The sequence below is a fragment of the Columba livia genome, chromosome 2, assembly GCF_036013475.1.
Source record: "Columba livia isolate bColLiv1 breed racing homer chromosome 2, bColLiv1.pat.W.v2, whole genome shotgun sequence".
Lineage (NCBI taxonomy): Eukaryota > Metazoa > Chordata > Aves > Columbiformes > Columbidae > Columba > Columba livia.
The window spans coordinates 67539287-67557462 of record NC_088603.1 but is presented as its reverse complement, the minus strand read 5'-3'; the positions used below and the strand labels follow the sequence as shown (position 1 = coordinate 67557462).

Here is an 18176-nt window from a genome sequence, read left to right as displayed (position 1 = left end):
TGCAACTGAAAGTCTCTGCAGAGAGCAAAGCCCACATTTGCACCAGGCTTGTGCAATCTGTGTCTCCCTTAGGACCTGTCTTTCTCTTAGCTGTTGCCTTTGATCTGTCCATGGGGTTGGGTTTATTCGTTTTGGTTGGTTTGGGGTTTTTGTTTTGGTTTGGTTTTTTTCACTGGCTGTGACGTCTGTCTTGTAACAAAGCAAACACTTAATCAGCCCAGGCTGTCCGTTTGCAGCATAACAGATGCACTCATAACTCAGGCACAAGGATGTACCAAGCTTTTCCTTCAGAGGGTGGGAAGACTCGCATGGCTTGGATGTCAAATGAAGCCTTCAAAAGACACACTGCTCCTTGCAGTGACTCTACCAGTCTTGCTCCCACCCATTCCCTCGGTGGATTTTTCAGGATTTACGTCACCACCCTGGGGAGTTAAGGGCACTCTCCCGACAGCTTTACACAGAAGTAATATCAGCTGCAGTCAGCGAAAAGCAGAGTACTACAAACATAGGTCTTGGCAGTGAAGACAGAACAGACCATCAACCCATCAACTGAAAAATTTGGTACTGTGTTTATCTGTAACTCTTTAATCTCCCCAGCAGTTTGTTCAACAAATGACTAAGAATTAGGGATTTTGCTGATATTTATTTACTTAAAAAAGGGCTATGGAGGAAGCACTTCCAATTTAACTATGTAGCTGTAACATAGCATTACAAGCTTTGTCTTTGTGTACAGAGCTGAGGAAAATCAATTGCAGTTCCCAAGGGGCAGATGTCTTGGTTGAGAAGGTCACTAAATACTCGCAGTTTCTCTGCAGACTTGGAACCAGACCCCTCCTTGCTGCATCACTGCTCGACTCTGAGTTGAGAGGGTTGGGGAAAGGAAACATGCACCAGGGAAATGTTCTTTATGCTCTCCAAAACGGTCTTACCTATGGCAGAAGAAAGAAGGTAGGGAGGCATTTGGCATCCCTAAAGAACTATATTCTGTTTGTATCATTCACAGACACATACCAAGGATTGCTTTCATCTACATTGTTGAATACAAGCATGCTTGTAGCTCCTGCTCAGGAGAAATAGGTTGAAAACTGATCAGCCTTTACAAAAAATATTACTGTGGCAATGCTGTCAAGGTCACTGTCAGCCTGCGTTATCTGCTGTGTAACTGCTAGCCACACAAATCAGGCTTAGCTAAGGGCTATAATTCATACACTCAGCATTTTGTGGATTATGTCCTCTAGCTTTCCCTCATTGCTGTTTTGGATATTCACTTAGCTCTGGTGTATGACTGTTGCAATTTCTCTTTGGAGAATTCCCTGTGCGGTGCAGTGTTTCACTGTATATTCCTTAATCGCAGGCATACAAACTCACTCGGTACGAGTGATTTTATGTATAACGCTTATTGTTATCTTTGAATGCAGATGGTTCACTTTTGGACAAAACAACAGAAAAATGCAGGTTACAGAAAAACAAACAAACAAAAAAACAACAAAACCTTACAAAACCCACAAGAAATATTAACAAGAAAGCTCCTGTGGTTAAGCACCCAGAGAAGAGTTAGGACACCTCAGAACTTTTCCCAGTTCTGATCCAGACTTCTTCAAGAGCTTTCTCATTTCCAGGTGTCTTAGCTTTTATTTATAAAACGAAGATTATGGTATTTCCCACTTCATGTATTTATTGAGATTAACTGAATTGCTCATTCTAAACATATTGTAAGAAAGTATTACAAAGAACAGTTCTGGTATACATATATGCTTTTGTATTATCTTACAAAACTAAAGGCATCGATAATAAGAGTGGTGGAAAATCAAACAAATATTTCTGTCCAACAAAACAATTAATCTATACAATCAAAACAACTTCTCGACTATGCAACATGTTCCCTTTAATAATGAAGTGTTAAAATCTAAAGAATGTGTGCATGTGCTCATCCCCTGTATGCCAGAGTAGTTGCAGCAGTAACTTTGAAATATGAATAGGTCCATATTACAAGGAAAGGGCTACCTCTTCTGAGATACTATGTTGAAAAATACGTAGCTCATTCTGTAAGATTTTTCAGCCAACATGTGACTGGTGGTTTTTTTTTTTCCTCTTCCCTGTTAGTGCTGAAGTTGCTGTTATTAGCTTTTCTCCTTCACTTGTCTGATTCTCATTCATAATATTTCTAGCTAATGTTAGCTCTTTGTCCTACAATCCCACAACAGTTTCTTTACATCCCAGATGTGCAGGCACCTTCATCACTTTAGAATGTTGCCTGATTCTCTCCAGCTCTGTGATTCCGTCAAGCATTTTGGCATAAGACTTTCTCACTGCTTATGCTTTCTAAACTCTGTAACACACTAAAGCGGCCTTGAATGTGATCACTTCCACTGAACATCTGGGCTTACAGCAAATCCCCAGAATCAACCAGTCCAAAATTTCTGAGCCTGAAATTTGACTCCCAGTGTTGTTGCCTCAGGCCCCATCTTCTGTATTGCAGACAGTTTGGCTCAGGGAAAATATAACGGGTATAGTTGTTTACACAAAGTCCCTTTTTTCATTCTGTCCTATTTATATATCTGAAGAAATAATTTTAAAAGTGTTTCAGCCTTTGCTGCTGATTAATTATCAACACCCTCAGCCAAATTTTCACTTCCTTCCTAATGTCCTCTCTCCTTAGAAAAACAAACAAACAACCCTCTTCCTCCCCCCCAAAAAAACAACAAAAAGAAGCCCACCCACCTGCGACTGTCAGGTATTAGGGTTTTCTGACCAAATGGAGAAACTTGATGTACCCTAGGTCACTAGGTCAGTTATTGTACATGCACATTCATTTCATATTACTGCTATCTAAACGTACAGGTCACCCATGATGATGCACCATGTTTAAAAGTGGCCATGAGTAGATTGAAACATCCTTGTGTTTCCCCTCAGGACTTGCCTGTCAGTAATGAACGGGAGTTTTAGAATGTACTTTGGACACAAAGTGAAAATTTGAGAAAAATTTATATGGTCTTAGTTCCTTAGAAATGCATAAAATTATCCATTGCTTAATCAATTACACACACATACATGCTGTCTCTCACAGAAGAGGCCGGATCAGGCATCTACATTATTTGATGTAATTATCTTAGTTGTAAAATAAAATTCAATTGATACGGAGTATTTCTGGGTTTATTTGCTGTATGTGGGACACAAAGACAAGTGGTTGGTTACGTTTGAATTTTTATTTCAAGTATGTTACACACATCTATATGTAAAAATTGATTATAAAAAAGCAAATGTGGCATTAATTTACCATGCTCTAAGTAAACTGCATATCCCTTGTAACCATTCTTCTGGTCAGGAGCCCCTTGAACTCCATCAATGGAGACATTTACCATGCTCACAGAGGCGATAAGGAGGATGCACAGTGCTTTCCCACCATCAGTGCTTTAAAATCAGTCAAAGGATTGCAGAGAGAGCTGCCTTGTCACAGCCTGGAATTCCAAACAGTGTTAAAAATCCCAGTGTTGTGGTTATACTCTTGAAGAACTTTTTTTTAAAGATTGTGTTCTTAGGTGCTTGCAAATTTTCGTGTTTTGGCTCAAATTCTTATGTTGTAGTCTAAACACCTGCAGTCACTCTAGACTCCTCTTTCTTTGCTTTCAGAACCAGCAGCCTGATAAGGGAAAGTCCTTGATTTCAGACTCCAGAATCTCTCTTGCTTTCTTTTGTCCAAGAGGACAAGCCTTCTCTCCCTTATATTGTATGCCTGAGTCCAGTTTTTCTCATGTCCGTGCTTCATACTTACTACACACTGTCAACATCAAAAGCAGGTGCTCATCTGTCTCATCTCCCATTCCTATGTCTCACGGCTGTGTCATCACAAAGATATGAACAGTTGATTTCTTCCGAGCCATGGCTTTGGTTATCAGTCATGTAACTTGACTGACATAGGTGTCACCTACATTCGACTTCAAGTTTTATAAACCACAAAATAAGTTATCTTCACATGACTGTAATGTCACTGGCTGCTTCATTCTTATTTTTGTTGCTTTAAGGTTAACAGCCTCATTGAAGCTTCCTATGTATTGACCTAACTAGAGATGCCTCTGGGAAATGTGTCCCAACTCCTCTTGAAGAGATAGAAAGTTCCTCTCAGTACAGAAAGACTTCTAGAATATTATCTCCCTTACATTTCAGCTTGTCTGTCACTCTGAGATTTGAAAGTGAATGTTGATTCGATCCACCCGGGATAAGAGTATGAAGTTACCTCTTCAGCTTACTTGAACATCACATGACAAGTTACAAACTGTTTCCAGTAAAGGAACTCCATCCAGAATCAGGCTTGGAGCAGACACAGCCCCACACACTTCACTTTCCATACTGCAGCACCTGTTGAGTTTGCTTTTGAAAGACGAGAGCTATTAGTTCAGTGAAGGGCTTAATTAACCAGCTTTGCATTGCCATGGCCTCCTTATAAGCTGGTCTTCGTCTCACAGGAGCATTCTTGCTCGGGATAAGGGGGCTTCACAGCGGACTAAAATAAAGTTGATATCAACTTCATAACAGCATACTAACACCATTGTGTAGCTGTAATGGTATTTCTTAGCTACCAAACTCCCAAAAGTTACTGTAGTGCATAATGGAGCTTTTCGAAGGCTTGTCCAGCACAAGCAGTTCAGTGATGGATTACCTATGCTTTCAGGCTGTTCTGAAGAGGCTGTATATTAGCATTTATTTCCTCTACGTACCACTCGGCCATCCAGCTTGTGTCATGTTTACTGATGAGCCCATGGTGCCATCAACATCAGCTCAGACAGAACTTGAAGTAAGCCCATTTTTGCAAGAGCTGTCATGGTTTGAATCCTGGACACTTGACATTTCATGTACATTGATGACGGTGAGCACGTGTTTCATATCTGGTCTGGTTTTTTGATAATTGAGAGACATACTCTCTTTTCTTAGGCATGTCTAAAACAAAACAGAAAGGAAAACTTAAAACTGAGGGCTCCTAAGAAAGCAATTTTTTTTTTTAAGTGTGAAAGTTCTACTTCTTCTCCTTGCTACCCACACCTTACACCTTTTTGATTTATTTGTCACCAGAAGCATTCACCATCCAGCATCCTTTCTCAGTCAAGGAGCTTTATAGGGCAAAAGCCTTAGTCACAAAAGGAAATTTATATTTAATTCAAGTTTTCATATAAACAGGCACTGCATCAAACTCTTGAAAGTTTGTTTCCACCTGCCTTCAGTACAGGTCTGTGTCCAAAATATTTTCAACAAGTTGTCAAAGTCAAGCCCTATTCCTGACACCAGTCCTAAACTTAATGTTGCTGTTGAGTTTAGCGGAGATAAGGCACAATCTCCACTAAAGGAGAGTACAAGGCAACCTGTAAGAACTTAACAGGCATTTGAAATAATGAAGCTTACTTGTGAGATCAGGTTGATATTAAACTTTGCTGAAAGCTAGGTTGATACTTGAGACTGTACATCACCCAAGAGTGAGATACATGATAATTCCACCAGGGTGGTTATCTTCACTACACAGCTCTGCTTTTTTTTAACTGCACCACTAAAACTGGGACTTTTTTTTTACTTATGGGAAGGAGAGGTTTCTGTAGAAATCTGAAATTGTTTCAGGACACTGAGCAGAACAGGGGCATCTGTCTCTTCTGAGTGATATCCTTGCTTTCATGCTTTCATCCTAACAAATTCCTACAAGATTTATCTTGTCAAACCTTAGTCTGAACGGCACAAATTACTGGCAGGATTGTCAATCTAACAAAGAGACAGGCATAAATTTAATTGCTCCCTGAAGATACATGAAAAGCTACATTTAGCTGCAGCTAATTAGATATTCTCCAATCAACAGTTATGATTCATCTGCTGAGGAGCAAAACAAGAAGGCAAATATGAAATAGGCAACAAAATTTAAAATTGACCTCCCAAAATGCTGCGGTTGGTTTGGGTTTGTTCCTAATTAGAAACGCAGCCGGTGTTGCTCTGTACCAACACCCAAGGCTCGTGCTGCCTCTAAGCCAGGGGATGCAGACCTCTGCATGTGGCGGTGGCTTCATCGCTGCCATAGACAAGGGTTAGTCTTGCTCCTGTGCAGTGAGCTTCCCAAATACCACCTCCTCCTCCCACCTTTCCTAGAAGTACCAGCCAGCATTGGAGTTACAGATAAAGCTTCAAGGAGGTTCTTTTCTGAGGATCTTAAAATGTCTGTTTCACAAGAAAGACAGAGCTTCACAAAAATGCCCATCTGAAATGGGGTTATCATCAATTTAGGGGTATGAAAGCTGAGGCAAAAAAATAGGTGAATTTGAACTTGTCCATCATGCTGTCACATGAAGCAAAGCCATGGGTAGAGGAGGGATACCAGGGGCCTGTGCTTCTATATCAGGCAAATGCTGTTCCCAAGTACCAAGCCAGAAGAGCTTCTGATGTGCCCTTAAACTGCAGAGTAGCTTGCACTCAGAGTAACTGGAAGCAGAAATGGGCACCAGGGTGCAGGAAAATGACTGTCTGGTTTGAGTTAGATCAGGGTGCAGTGAAGTGTTTTGTCTCTTTGGGACTCCATCCTGTGTTCCTCATGCACCTGAGTTTCCTATGGCTTTGAAAGTACTGTCTATTTGAAGGATCTGGTCATAAATTCAGTATGAACACCAACTTCTGACCAGCTATTTTAAGGTGCTGCTAACAGAGAAAATGAGTGGAGGTTTTTTGTTGTTTTTGGATGATTTGTTTATGAGAAAGGGAATTACTTACACAGGTAAAAAAGATGAGCAGCAAATAAAAAATCCCGAGACAAGTCAGCATGAAAAGCTCAGCTTTGTACTTTTTTAATTTTTCGTTTTCTATTCCAGGGCAACCTAAAATGTAAAGCAAAGTGTTACATTGTTCTAGTGTCTGTAAAATATTGTTAAACAGTTGCCTTAATGAAATGCCATGTGGAGCATGGGACAGTCAAAAGCATCTACCGTACCTGTTACTTTTAACGTGACTATGCTGCTCAGATTGTGTTCTCCACTCTGTTTCCCCAGTGTGCACTTATATGTCCCACTGTTTTGGCTGGTCACATTTTTGATCCTCAGTGAAAAGAAGGTGTCATTGGAGAGCTCCAGGGACCCTCTGAGTTCTCTTGGATAATGAGATTCCACATCAAGGGCTTTCCATGTTATTCCTTCGCCATCTCCCGCCATCTGGAAAAGACAAATATATTTCTTGTCTTGGGCAACAGTGTCATCTTGAGTTTTAGGGGAAAGAGTCTTAAAGCTGGCTTATGGCTGAAAATGCAGAGGCTGAAAAAAGCTGGTCAGGGAGCGGGGAACCTCAAAAACATCTAATACATTTATGCTCACAATCAAAAAGTATTCACTTTTTTGATAAATAGATACTATATTTTTAAATAGATACTATAGAGCTATTCTGTAATAGCTTCTTAATCTGCCTCACCCAGACACAATCCTGGTAGAGATGTAAGATGAGAAAAGGCAGCAGTAGAGTTTGCTCTCAAAGTGTCTGCACAGAGGCCCTGGAAGAGTTGAAAAAGAGAGAGACAACCCAGGGGGATGGAGTGGAGACAGTGAGAGGCAGCCCTACCCAGCTGGCAAGCTGTGGCCATGGGGACCAGGCATCCCCAGGAGAGTGTGGCAGCAGGCAGGTGGGTGCCACTGCTGCCTGCGCTTGCCCTGCTGGCACACTCGCCACCGCGTACGCCGCAGCGTGCCAGCTCTGCCAGTACAGGCTGGCATCCTCCCAGTGATCCCACAGCCCAGAGGTCCCAGCCCTGGAAACTGCACTTTGCCGTGCCAGTTTCTGCGCAGCTGATCCCTGAAAGCACAGGGTCTCTCTGGAGGAATGAGGGTTTCCCCCCACCTCCTCTCCACTCTTTATTGGAACTAAAGAACAAAAATTGCTTCAACTCCTTCAGATTTGGTTGCATGAAGGTCACCAGCAGGTTCTGGTGCACCTGGGGAGCATTCGTATGTTGAATTTCTTAATTGTAACCAGAAGACCTACATTCCTTGGCATTGCTGAGAGGCTGCTGGAGGAATGAAGTGTATTCCCAAAACAGTTTGTACTGCGGGGGGATAGGATGCACTGAAAATGACAATTGGCTGGGAGCCACAAAGAAGAGAGAAATCACTGACTTGATTTGAAAGATGGGAGAAGGGTTTGAATTAGCCCATGTCCATACTTATTCATTGACATCGCTCCCTGGGATTTGAGGCAGCGTGCTCTCCATGAAGGTTTCCCGAGTAATGAATTCGACCTTTCTGTGGAGCCAGAGCCAGCTCATACAGTTCAAGGCTCAGCTTTTCAGCCAAACTTATAACTAATGTAAGCCAAGGCTTTATTATTATGATGATTTTATTTTAATAGACACATATTTGGGTTGCATGTCAGTGCTTACTTTCTATCAGTATAGCTACTTTATCAAGGCATAACAGTTGCACTGTAAATTACTGAAATTAACACAATTTTTTCATGCTGAGACTAGGAGCATCTGGTTCCCCTTTTGTGTATTTGCATGAGGAAATCATATTCAGGAGTCTGGAGAGAAATATGGGCCCTGTGTTCCATCATACTTTGCTACTTTTGCATCCCTAAAACGGTGTAAAATAAGCTACAAGTTGGGGAACTTTTCAGGAACTCTGGATTCAGACTAAAGCACAAGATTTTGTTAATTGTAAAGATCCTTTCTCAGAAAGCTTGGGGTTTTTCAGCACATCAACTGAAACACAAATCAGTAATTCCCTGGGGCTTTCCACATTTTACCCAGCAAGAAGGAAGAAAGTACCTTCTTCCTCTTAATCCCTCAGTAAATTTACCCCAGCTCCTCTTTCTTATTATGCTCAACATCAAGCAGCTATGAGACAAACTGTATCTACGGTGGGTTTCAGGCTATAGGGACTCCACTGTGCCACAGGGATTTAGATATTTTCAGGCACTGTGCATTGTCAGAGATGTGGCCAGAGGAATTCCAATACCCAGGCTGGGCTCAGCTCTGGTTACAAGTGGGTCAATAGCAGTTAAGTGGATAGAGTTGACCTCCCTCAGATCTAATTTTTGCCACTCTCCCTTCCCTTACCACCCCCTGCCTCAGTGAAATTTAAAACTGCGCACAGGGCAGTTGAGAGAACCAGCCAGGCTGTCCTTCACGTTGCCCTAAAATGCAGATAGGAGGTCTGAGTTACACACAGAAAATTAGTTTTGTGTTTGTTGTATTGGTTTGGCGGGGGGGGGATTGGATTTGGTTTGGTTTTTTTGTGGTTTTTGTTGTGGTTGGTTGGTTTGTTTGTTTTTCTCCATTCACTGGTAGCATAAATAATTGCTCTCTTGGGTGGTAAATGGTACTGTGATTCTCATGGCTGAGACTTGGGAACCAGAAAACACTTTGATCTTTCTGTATGCAATTGTAATCACCGCTGCTAGTATAAGGGAGAAGTAAATTAAGTCCATGAATCCTATGCCTGACCATGCACTTATTCCCAGTAAGGTTTTTGGTAAATGATTTAACTTCCCTATCTTAATGGGGACACAGAGATAGGATTAATGATTGCCTCCTAAACTCTTTGAGGTGCTCAGCTTAAGCATAGTTGCTGTCACAGGTACAGTGACAATGACCCTGGAAACAAGCAAGTCAGAACTTGGCCCTTGCTCAGACCTGCTCTGTGTAAGGCAAAGCACAATCCATGAAGCTGCACTAACAACATGCCTTTCCCCAAAACAGAAGAAAAAGTTACTTTATGTCCTAATCTGACTGCCTCACTTGTGGTGAAGCCAGTTGCAATCTGGATGAGGATCATGAACCTTTGCATTTGGGAAGGAGGAGGAACAGTTCATATATGTGGGTTTAATTAGGGGGTTGCATGCCTCACCCTCTTCATTAAATTTCTACTCTTTTTGAGGAGCAGAGGCAGGAAAGCAGTCGGTGGTGGTGGTGGTGTGCCCTGCAGTCTCCTCACATTTTTTAGGTTACAGAGACATCTGGTGGCATTTTTCCCCATCCTCTACATGCAGTGTGTCTATCCCCACTCAGATGTCACAGAAACCCTTTCTCTGATGCCTAAATGAAACCTTTTCCACTGCAATATTATCTATTACCTTGTTAAAAATAATAATAATGAAATTAACCACTCCCTTTTAAAATTGTTTAAGTAGTAAGGAAACATCTGAGCAAATTTTCAGTGTGTGTCCCCATATCCCAGCCATGTAAAAGGAAGTCTACAAGATGTTCAGTAAGGTCATCATTCTGCCTCTTACTCTATTCAAGCTAACCTCTCCCCCGCCCCAAACCTAATTAAAATTTAAGATTACAAAAATGCCACTTTGTGTGCCGCCTCCTGTGAATTACTTGGCGGACTCTCACTAGACAGATCATTCCACAGCTCAAGCTCCTATGATAATCCAGCACTAATTCACACCAAGTGTCCTCCAGGTGATACCACAGCCCGAGGTAAATGCCAGGGGTTTTACCTAATTAATTCCACACAAGCTTAGAGGGATCGAAGCAAGTGCTGTTGGTGGCAGCAATCCACTTGTGTAGGGACCATCCTCTTCTTTAATCAGTGACAAAATATCTTCTGCCCACATTTTGTTTGTGTTTTATTTCCCTTCCACCTTGTCAGCGAGCAAGCTATGGTACACCAGCCCCCCCTGCTCCCCACCTCCAAAGGGAGGAGAAAAGGGAGGTGGTCTTTTCCTGTTCCCATGTTGGCTGTTAATGGCTTTACCAAAATTCAAAAGACAAATGATGAGTTGTGTAGTGATGGGTAGAAATGCTGGTGAATCTAATTGCATTAAAAGGGTCTTGTTGCCATTCTGCCTGCTGGGGGTTACTGAAGAAAGAATTTAGCTGGGGAACGGGGACCTGCAGGCTGGCAGCACCGTTCTGCCTATCTGCATAAAACTACCCATTAAGAAAATTAAACAACAAAATAAATGTGCGTTTATTTTTGTCACAATATCTGTGACAGGCTTTGTCAGAAATCATCTGGGGGAACTAAGTCTGTTTTTCTCCATCACCTTCATGGCAATGAGAAGGAATGCTATCCCCAGGGGCTGATACTGAGTGACACCTTCATTAATGACATGGACACTGGGACAGAGGATGCACTCAGCAAGTTTGCAGATGACACAAAGCTGGGAGGAGTGGCTGATATGGCAGAGGGTAATGTTGCCATACAGAGGGACCTCAACAAGTTGGAGAAATTAGTTGACAGGAGCCTCATGAAGTTCAGCAAAGGGAAACGCTGAGTCCTGCCCCTGGGGAGGATACAGCCCCAGGCACCAGTACAGGCTAGGGCCAACCTGCTGGAAAGGTCCTGAGGGTGCTGGAGGACACCAAGCCACCCATGAGCCAGCAAAGAGCCCTTGAGGCAAAGGCCAACAGCCTCCTGGGCTGCATTAGGCAGAACATCCCCAGCAGGTCGAGGGAGGGGATCCTTCCCCTCTGCTCAGCACTGGTGAGACACATCCAGAATGCTGGATCCAGTGCTGCGCTCCCCAGTATAAGAGAGACATGGACATACTGGAGACAGTCCAGCAAAGGGCAATAAAAATGATTCAAGGTTTGGAGCATCTGGCCTATGGCAAGACGCTGAGGGAGATGGGACTATTCAGCCTGAAGGAGACAAGGCCCAGGGGCATCTTACCAATATGTATTTGATTGCCAGGGGGACAAAGAAGCTGAAACCAGGCTCTTCTCAGCAGCCTCCAGAAGCAAGATAAGAGACAATGGGCACAAACTGGAATTCAGGAAATTCCATTTAAACATAAGAAAAAAACCTTTTTACTGCAGGTGTGCTTGAACGCTGGAATGGGCTGCCCAGAGAGGGTCAGGAGTCTCTATCCTTGGAGATATCCAAACCTAACTGGACACAGCCCTGAGCAACCAGCTGTCGTTGACTTACTTTAGTGAGTTTAACTGAAAGTTACTCTAGTTTCTAAAAGCTTGAAAACACTTGATATAAATAGGCTGCAATTTTCCACATGTATTCTCTCATCAATTGGCTGATTCCTGTTAAGTTTCTCCTAGCCTGGTGCTTTTTGGTAAGAATAGTGGTGGTGACACAGTGGATATTAAAATAGGATAGGTTTGATTGGAAATAAAACTGAGCTGATCTATTTCTGTTCTCTGACTGGATTAATTATGAGAAATAGGTAGAATAATTAGGCCTCCAAAATTTAAGTGCTCTTCAGCAAATACTTCTTTTTCAGAGAACTAAAAACAAGGTGGAAGAAGAAAGAGGAGTGCTTTTCTTAGTCCTAGCTGACTGGGGCTTAGCTGCAGTTTTGAAAACTGCTACAGTGTTACATGACAGTGCCACTAAACAAAGTCAATTCACCTGTGCTGTAGTACTTGCACCCAAGTAATAAATTAAAACTTAATTTTATCTTGTCCATGTGCAAGCAAGCAGATGTTAAGTTAGAACCCATGTTCTCTGCTCTCATTAAATACCTTTTCTCGTAGAACTTTTCCCAGGCTAAGGTGTTACATTGGCTCCCATGTAAATCAAAATGCCAATATAATCCACTTTTCCCATAAAGGCACATTTTTATTTCAAACAAAAGGGTTCAGGTCCAAAACTGATGTCAGTTTAAAGGTGGAATGTATTAACATTAATTTATTTTCTTCTGATGGTGGGATGATTGTAAAAATGGTTTTATTTAAAATTATACCAGGAATAATGGCCAAGTTGAAATTTCTGACTGCTAAAGAGATCTAAAAACTACACACAACCAGAAGGAATTTATTTTGTGAAGCAAAATATCTAGAATTCTGGCAATGCCTGACACCCAGAAACTGAGCTGAAACTGCTTAATAGGTGTGTTTTTCAGCACAAAAGCACTTTCATGTTTCATTAGTGCTGAAGGTGCATCCATATGGTTCCTATAAAGTGTCGTGTAGAGACACCAACATTAAATCTGCAAAATACAGATATAAATTGTGGGCACATGTGCATGAACTCTGACAGTGCTTTAGAGGGGAAACAAAAAGGAAGAAAAACCAAGCCCAACCTCAAAACAAAAGCAAAGGAACTGCATGTGACAGACGAGCCAGCTGGAAAAGCCCTATGACTCAGTCACACAACCTCTTTACTTTTTTTTTAGCTAAGGGCATCCAGTACTAGATCATGTCAGGCAAAATAATTGTTTTGGTTATGAAATCATTTCCACTGTTCCCTTCTTGTCTAAAGCATTAACGTGTTGGAGCTACTTGGAGCTGAATAGATGTCTGAGAAGCATTTGACTGTATTTCTTGTGTGTTAGAAATCAGACTGAAGTAATTTAGCAACTATTTACCTATGCTAATAGATAATAGCTATGAACATTTAGCAAAAGTAATTTCCTTTGAAGGAAGGTGCGATTAATATTAAATGTCTATAAGGATTATTCTTATTTTGCAATAAGACTTGCCCCTCTAATTCTGCCACAATTTTGTATTTTTCAGGGAAGTGTTTTAAAGTTAACAGGATTCTCTCCAGTGAAGTACAGCCTTCTTTCCTCTTCCTCGAGATTTGTTTTAGATTAAGACTTTTCTGGCTATCACATGAACAAGACAGTGAAATATCCACTGGTATTTCATTTGTGTGTGTTTAAACTTGGTTTTCAAGCTGGATATAAAGTGGTAATCATGAGATTTTATTGAGTGGCTCTCATTTTCAATGTACTGCACAAAGAGAAACTGTTCACTTTTCAATAGCCCTCCAAGGCAAAACTGTAAGTAAAGTTTCATTGCCAAGATTCTTGTTCTGTAGGTGGGCCACAGAGATTCAAACCAATATTTCCATACACAATTCCAGTGCCTGAGTGCTTATGCAAAAATAACTTAGACTGCACTTCTCAGCTGGCAAACTTCCACACTGCTTATACACGGTTTTATGGTATGTAGGTTGCCCAGCATTCCTAAAAATTGGCCTCCTTTAAAGGTGTAGCATCATTATGAAAACTCCTCCCTAATTTTCTCATGGCCACATAGTGAATGGAGTGAGACCTGCACCAGGCTGGAAGAGGACTTGGTGCTCTACCTTCCCCGCAATGGGCTAGGTCTGCCTGCTTCAACTATTTCTAAGTAAAACTCATTTTGTCTGAGCTGCCCGACTGTGGTCCTGATTCTGCACAGAACTACTCACACACGTGACTTCACACATGTGAATAACCTAATTAGCACCAAAGATACTGGGCACACAACAGGTTTGCAGTATAAGACATTAGCAAAAGTGAAGGGATGTAATCCTTCCTTTTTACTTCCAGTTGGATTTAGACACCAGAATACTAACTCCTTTAAACAATTATTTAACCATACAAAACTGAAAAAGCAAGTACTTCTAAATAGCATCCTTGTTGATTTTTTTTTAAAGCAGATCATAACAAACTATTTAAAAGTACCCCTTAACTGATGAGAGCACACAGAGGTGCCAGTAGGAAGGAGGGGGGGTTGTTCACCCTGCACAAACAGCTGCACATACAGTGCTGTAACATTCTCACCATCATTTTTTTAAAGTGTCAGAAGCAAAGGTTAATTGGTTGCATTTACTGCACAGTTTAAAGTGACCTCATACAAAAGATTTAGCCTAACAGCTGCTTGAACTTAGCAGTCTGAAATTTCATTTGTTGGAATTACCTTTTAATTAGCCCTTTGGGGGTATACGTGGTGTTTATTGATTAATCCTTCAGTAGTTGTTTTTTAAATAACAGATTAATACTCTCTGGGTAGCCCAGTCACGTTCTGCCATTCTCCCACCCTCCATTGGCAGTGTTGGGTGGGGACAGCAGCGCACAGCCAAAGCAATGAGAGGTGAGAGCTTCAAGATGCTGCCTATTTATCTACCCCCACAAGCAGGAGAAGCATTGCTTCTTCAACACAAGACACTGAGCCTAAATTACTTTTTCCTGTCGAGAGTCAGACTTTTAACTTTGGTGCTGTGCCTTTCCTAATACAGCTGTGACTGTGGCTTGGGCTAACGTCACCAAGTGTGGCGTTAGCTGCCTGCGCCCACCTCCCTCCTGGGATGAGTAACCAGAAGACACAGTACCATGGTCAGTGTTACCAGCCCCTGAGGATGGTGGCAAGAGCTGAAGATAACTAGATTTTGTTACTTCTTGCAGTTTTGGCAGTGCCAGCAAAGAAAAAGGGCATGAGGTCCCGGCATGATGGGCACTGAGAAGAGTGGCTTTTCCTGAGTCAGATGAAGCAGGAAGAGTGAAGAGACCATGGAGAGAGAGGAGGCTGGCATGACAGGGCAAGAGAGGTGCAGTGGCAGTCAGGACCGTAACAGGACTGGTGAGGAAGGGGCATAAAAAAAACACATCATCAAATATTACCCTCCTCTCCATGTGCAGTCTGGTTTTGCGCAGATGGAACTGTAAAGAGCTATGAGACAACACAGAACTGGGTCCACAGGGTTTTCTTACATTCTTCCACCAGGGCAGTGGCTTTTGGGTCCTGTTTGCTGCCACTGAACTCAGAAGGACATCCTTCTGGAGGATCCCCACACTTCAGCCTGCTGAAATTGTTTTTGTTTTAGTTGACTTCCAGCACTGGTTTGGGGGACAATTTTCAGAGATTCAGCCAACCTCTCTGTTTATTCTTCCCTTACCAACTCTGCTCAGCTCCACCAGGTCCATTAGACTTCATGGTTTATCTGCAATGACCTCCCTGCCCTGCCTAGATTCTGTGGGAAACATGGGGCCCTAAGTAATTAGCATGTATCGTATGGAAAATACATGTCCTTATCCAGCTTTTGAAGCAGAAAGCAACAAAAGAGTAAGTTGATACCTATCACAGCTCCCATAATAATGTTCAACCAAATGTATTCTTCTCTCCTCTCTATCTCCCACCTGTGCTTAGTTTAGCATTTTGGAAAAAGAAAGGCACTAGAGATGCTGCATTTGCTGATGGGCTGGTACATTCAAAACAGCTCTTTGAGGGTTAGGTATTTTTGGATTACAGTTGTCATCTAGTCCGTAGGCAGATGCTCATTGTTGTACCAGCACTGAAACTCAGATGCGTTGCAAGTTTCAGCCACAGAAGCCTGATCTAGCAGTGTTGTTTGTTGGTTTACCAGAGGGAATAATTTAAAAACTTTATCTGACCAAACTACTGAGGAAGCCAAGGCTGTGGCTTTATGTTCTGGCAGAGAAAAATTAACAGTTTTCACTCACCAAAACCAAGGTTTTTTCTCTTCCATTGCTCTCCCAGCACATGGGAAAGTAATTCAACTCTGTAGCCCACAAAATCTTAATGCACAGATTTATTTTCCACTATTGCAAGAAGGAACAGCGAGTTGATTTAACAGGGAACAAGAGGACCACCAGCACTGACCCTTGGTAAGTAACAGGAGTGTATGGCTGGGAATGATGAATGGGGGAGAACAAAACCTTCTATTTTTCCTGTTAGTTTGGCTCATACCCTAAGCTGAAATGAGGCACTGAAATGTATATACACAGTACCATACAGCAAGTCAACAGCCACTTCTTCACCCACTGTGCAACTCTACCTCTCTTTCTATAAGAAATTTTATCTTGAAAGTGTTCAACAGGATTTTCTGCTCATTAGCCAATTGATCCTTGTAGCCCTCCTGCAAACAGGTGGTCAGCAGGACAGTCAAGATGTGACTTTTACTTTGTGACTGCAAAGAGATAACTCCAAATTTCTAGCTCTCCATCTGCCTTCTGCATACCCTGCCCTTATGCTGTCCCCCACTAGCCAAAACTTCCTAAAGAATAGCAAGTACCTGTGTATTGCTTCTATTTCAAAGAAAAATTCAGCTCCTATTTGGGGGGGAGATTCACCAAGGGACATCACTGATGTTGCAAAGTTTAAATACCATTTTTTGGTCTGAAATAAAATCCTGGAAACACTCCTCTTTGTAGTAGGATTTGGCAGGCTGTATGTGGGGCATCACCTGCATCCTGATTCCTGGAAGCCAGCAATAGTTAGATAGAAAAGCAAGCCGAGAACAATTCAGGGATCATACTCGAATAGTCTGTCCACAATAACATGGAAAATTCCTGTTCTTCATGATCAGCTCAAATGCTTTCATTGCTGCCCTATCTCAGCTGCACTGACAGAAGGATGCCTCTTTATAAAATAACCGATTTTGTACAAGACAAGCCAGGATCAGGCAAGAAAGCAGAGCAGACTGCTCAAGTAACTTAGGCTATTTCCTTACTTTATACCAAGATGCTCTCTGGTAGGTGACAGAGGAGTCCCAAAGAACTTTACAGGGCAGCAGCACTTCTTCGGCACATCTCACAGCAACATCAGGGACTGCCACAGAAGCCCCGTGGATCAAGCACCAAACTGCAAAGCACAGGTACATATCACCTTTAAAAGGGATTCCCTCAGTAATATCTTCCCAAAACATGTCCCCAGAAAACATATGTGAAAGACCAGAATGGAAAAGGCAAGGCTCCACACTTACCGTTGCACACGACAATGAGCAGAGCACAGACCATTGAAGACATGGCTTTTGCTGCTTCAAGTGACAGAGCAACAGCAGCGTGCCTCTTCACAGGACAGACTGTGAGAGCAGACTGAAACTGCTACTGCTTCTGGAGTGATATTTCTGGAGGCAGACTGGGGAATCCCCCTAACCACCTATCTCGAAGTTCCGGGTCACAGGGAAATTCCCTACGTGTAGAGAACAGTGCTCCTCCCATTCAGTCTGTTAGCTCACTCCCATTTCTACAACTGCCTGCATGAGTAGCATCTCAACTCCCTTGATTTCTTTGGGTTTTTTTCTCCCTGCTCTGTGTTGATCTGAACAGAAATAAGGTTGATCATAGGGCACTGTGGATCAGCATGAAGGGCATCAAAATCAGCACTGAAAGAATCTCTCTCTGAGTGACAAGGAAAAGGGTTTGTCAGCCTCCCAAAATCACAGAATCACAGAATGTTAAGGATTGGAAGGGACCTCAAAAGATCATCTAGTCCAATCCCCCTGCCCGAGCAGGAACAACCAGATGAGGTTACACAGGAAGGTGTCCAGGTGGGTTTTGAATGTCTCCAGAGCAGGAGACTCCACAACCTCCCTGGGCAGCCTGTTCCAGTGTTCTGTCACCCTCACTGAGAAGAAGTTTCTTTTCAAATTTAAGTGGAACCTCTTGTGTTCCAGTTTGAACCCATTACCCCTTGTCCTACCATTGGTTGTCACCAAGAAGAGCCTGGCTCCATCCTCGTGACACTCATCCTTTAT

At 42.3% G+C, this 18176-nt stretch overlaps 1 protein-coding gene across 1 annotated transcript; it reads right to left on the bottom strand.

Annotated features, from left to right (window-relative positions):
- Nucleotides 1-3191: 3191 nt before the first annotated feature.
- Nucleotides 3192-17593, bottom strand: CD83 (CD83 molecule). Its single transcript, XM_021301354.2, has 5 exons — nucleotides 17403-17593; nucleotides 17151-17281; nucleotides 6953-7169; nucleotides 6736-6839; nucleotides 3192-4935 (listed from the first exon to the last, which is right to left on the bottom strand). Exons 1-5 carry the CDS (start codon nucleotides 17443-17445, stop codon nucleotides 4777-4779), a joined length of 654 nt encoding a protein of 217 aa, XP_021157029.1. The 5' UTR covers nucleotides 17446-17593; the 3' UTR covers nucleotides 3192-4776.
- Nucleotides 17594-18176: the final 583 nt, after the last annotated feature.

Excerpts from the sequence above, each read along its gene's own strand:
- CD83 (XM_021301354.2), bottom strand. The coding sequence starts at position 17,445 with ATGTCTTCAATGGTCTGTGCTCTGCTCATTGTCGTGTGCAACG. Across the intron at positions 6,840-6,952 it reads AGTCACGTTAAAAGTAACAG|GTTGCCCTGGAATAGAAAAC; the intron begins GTACGGTAGATG and ends TTTACATTTTAG. Across the intron at positions 4,936-6,735 it reads TGCTCATCTTTTTTACCTGT|ACATGCCTAAGAAAAGAGAG; the intron begins GTAAGTAATTCC and ends GTTTTGTTTTAG.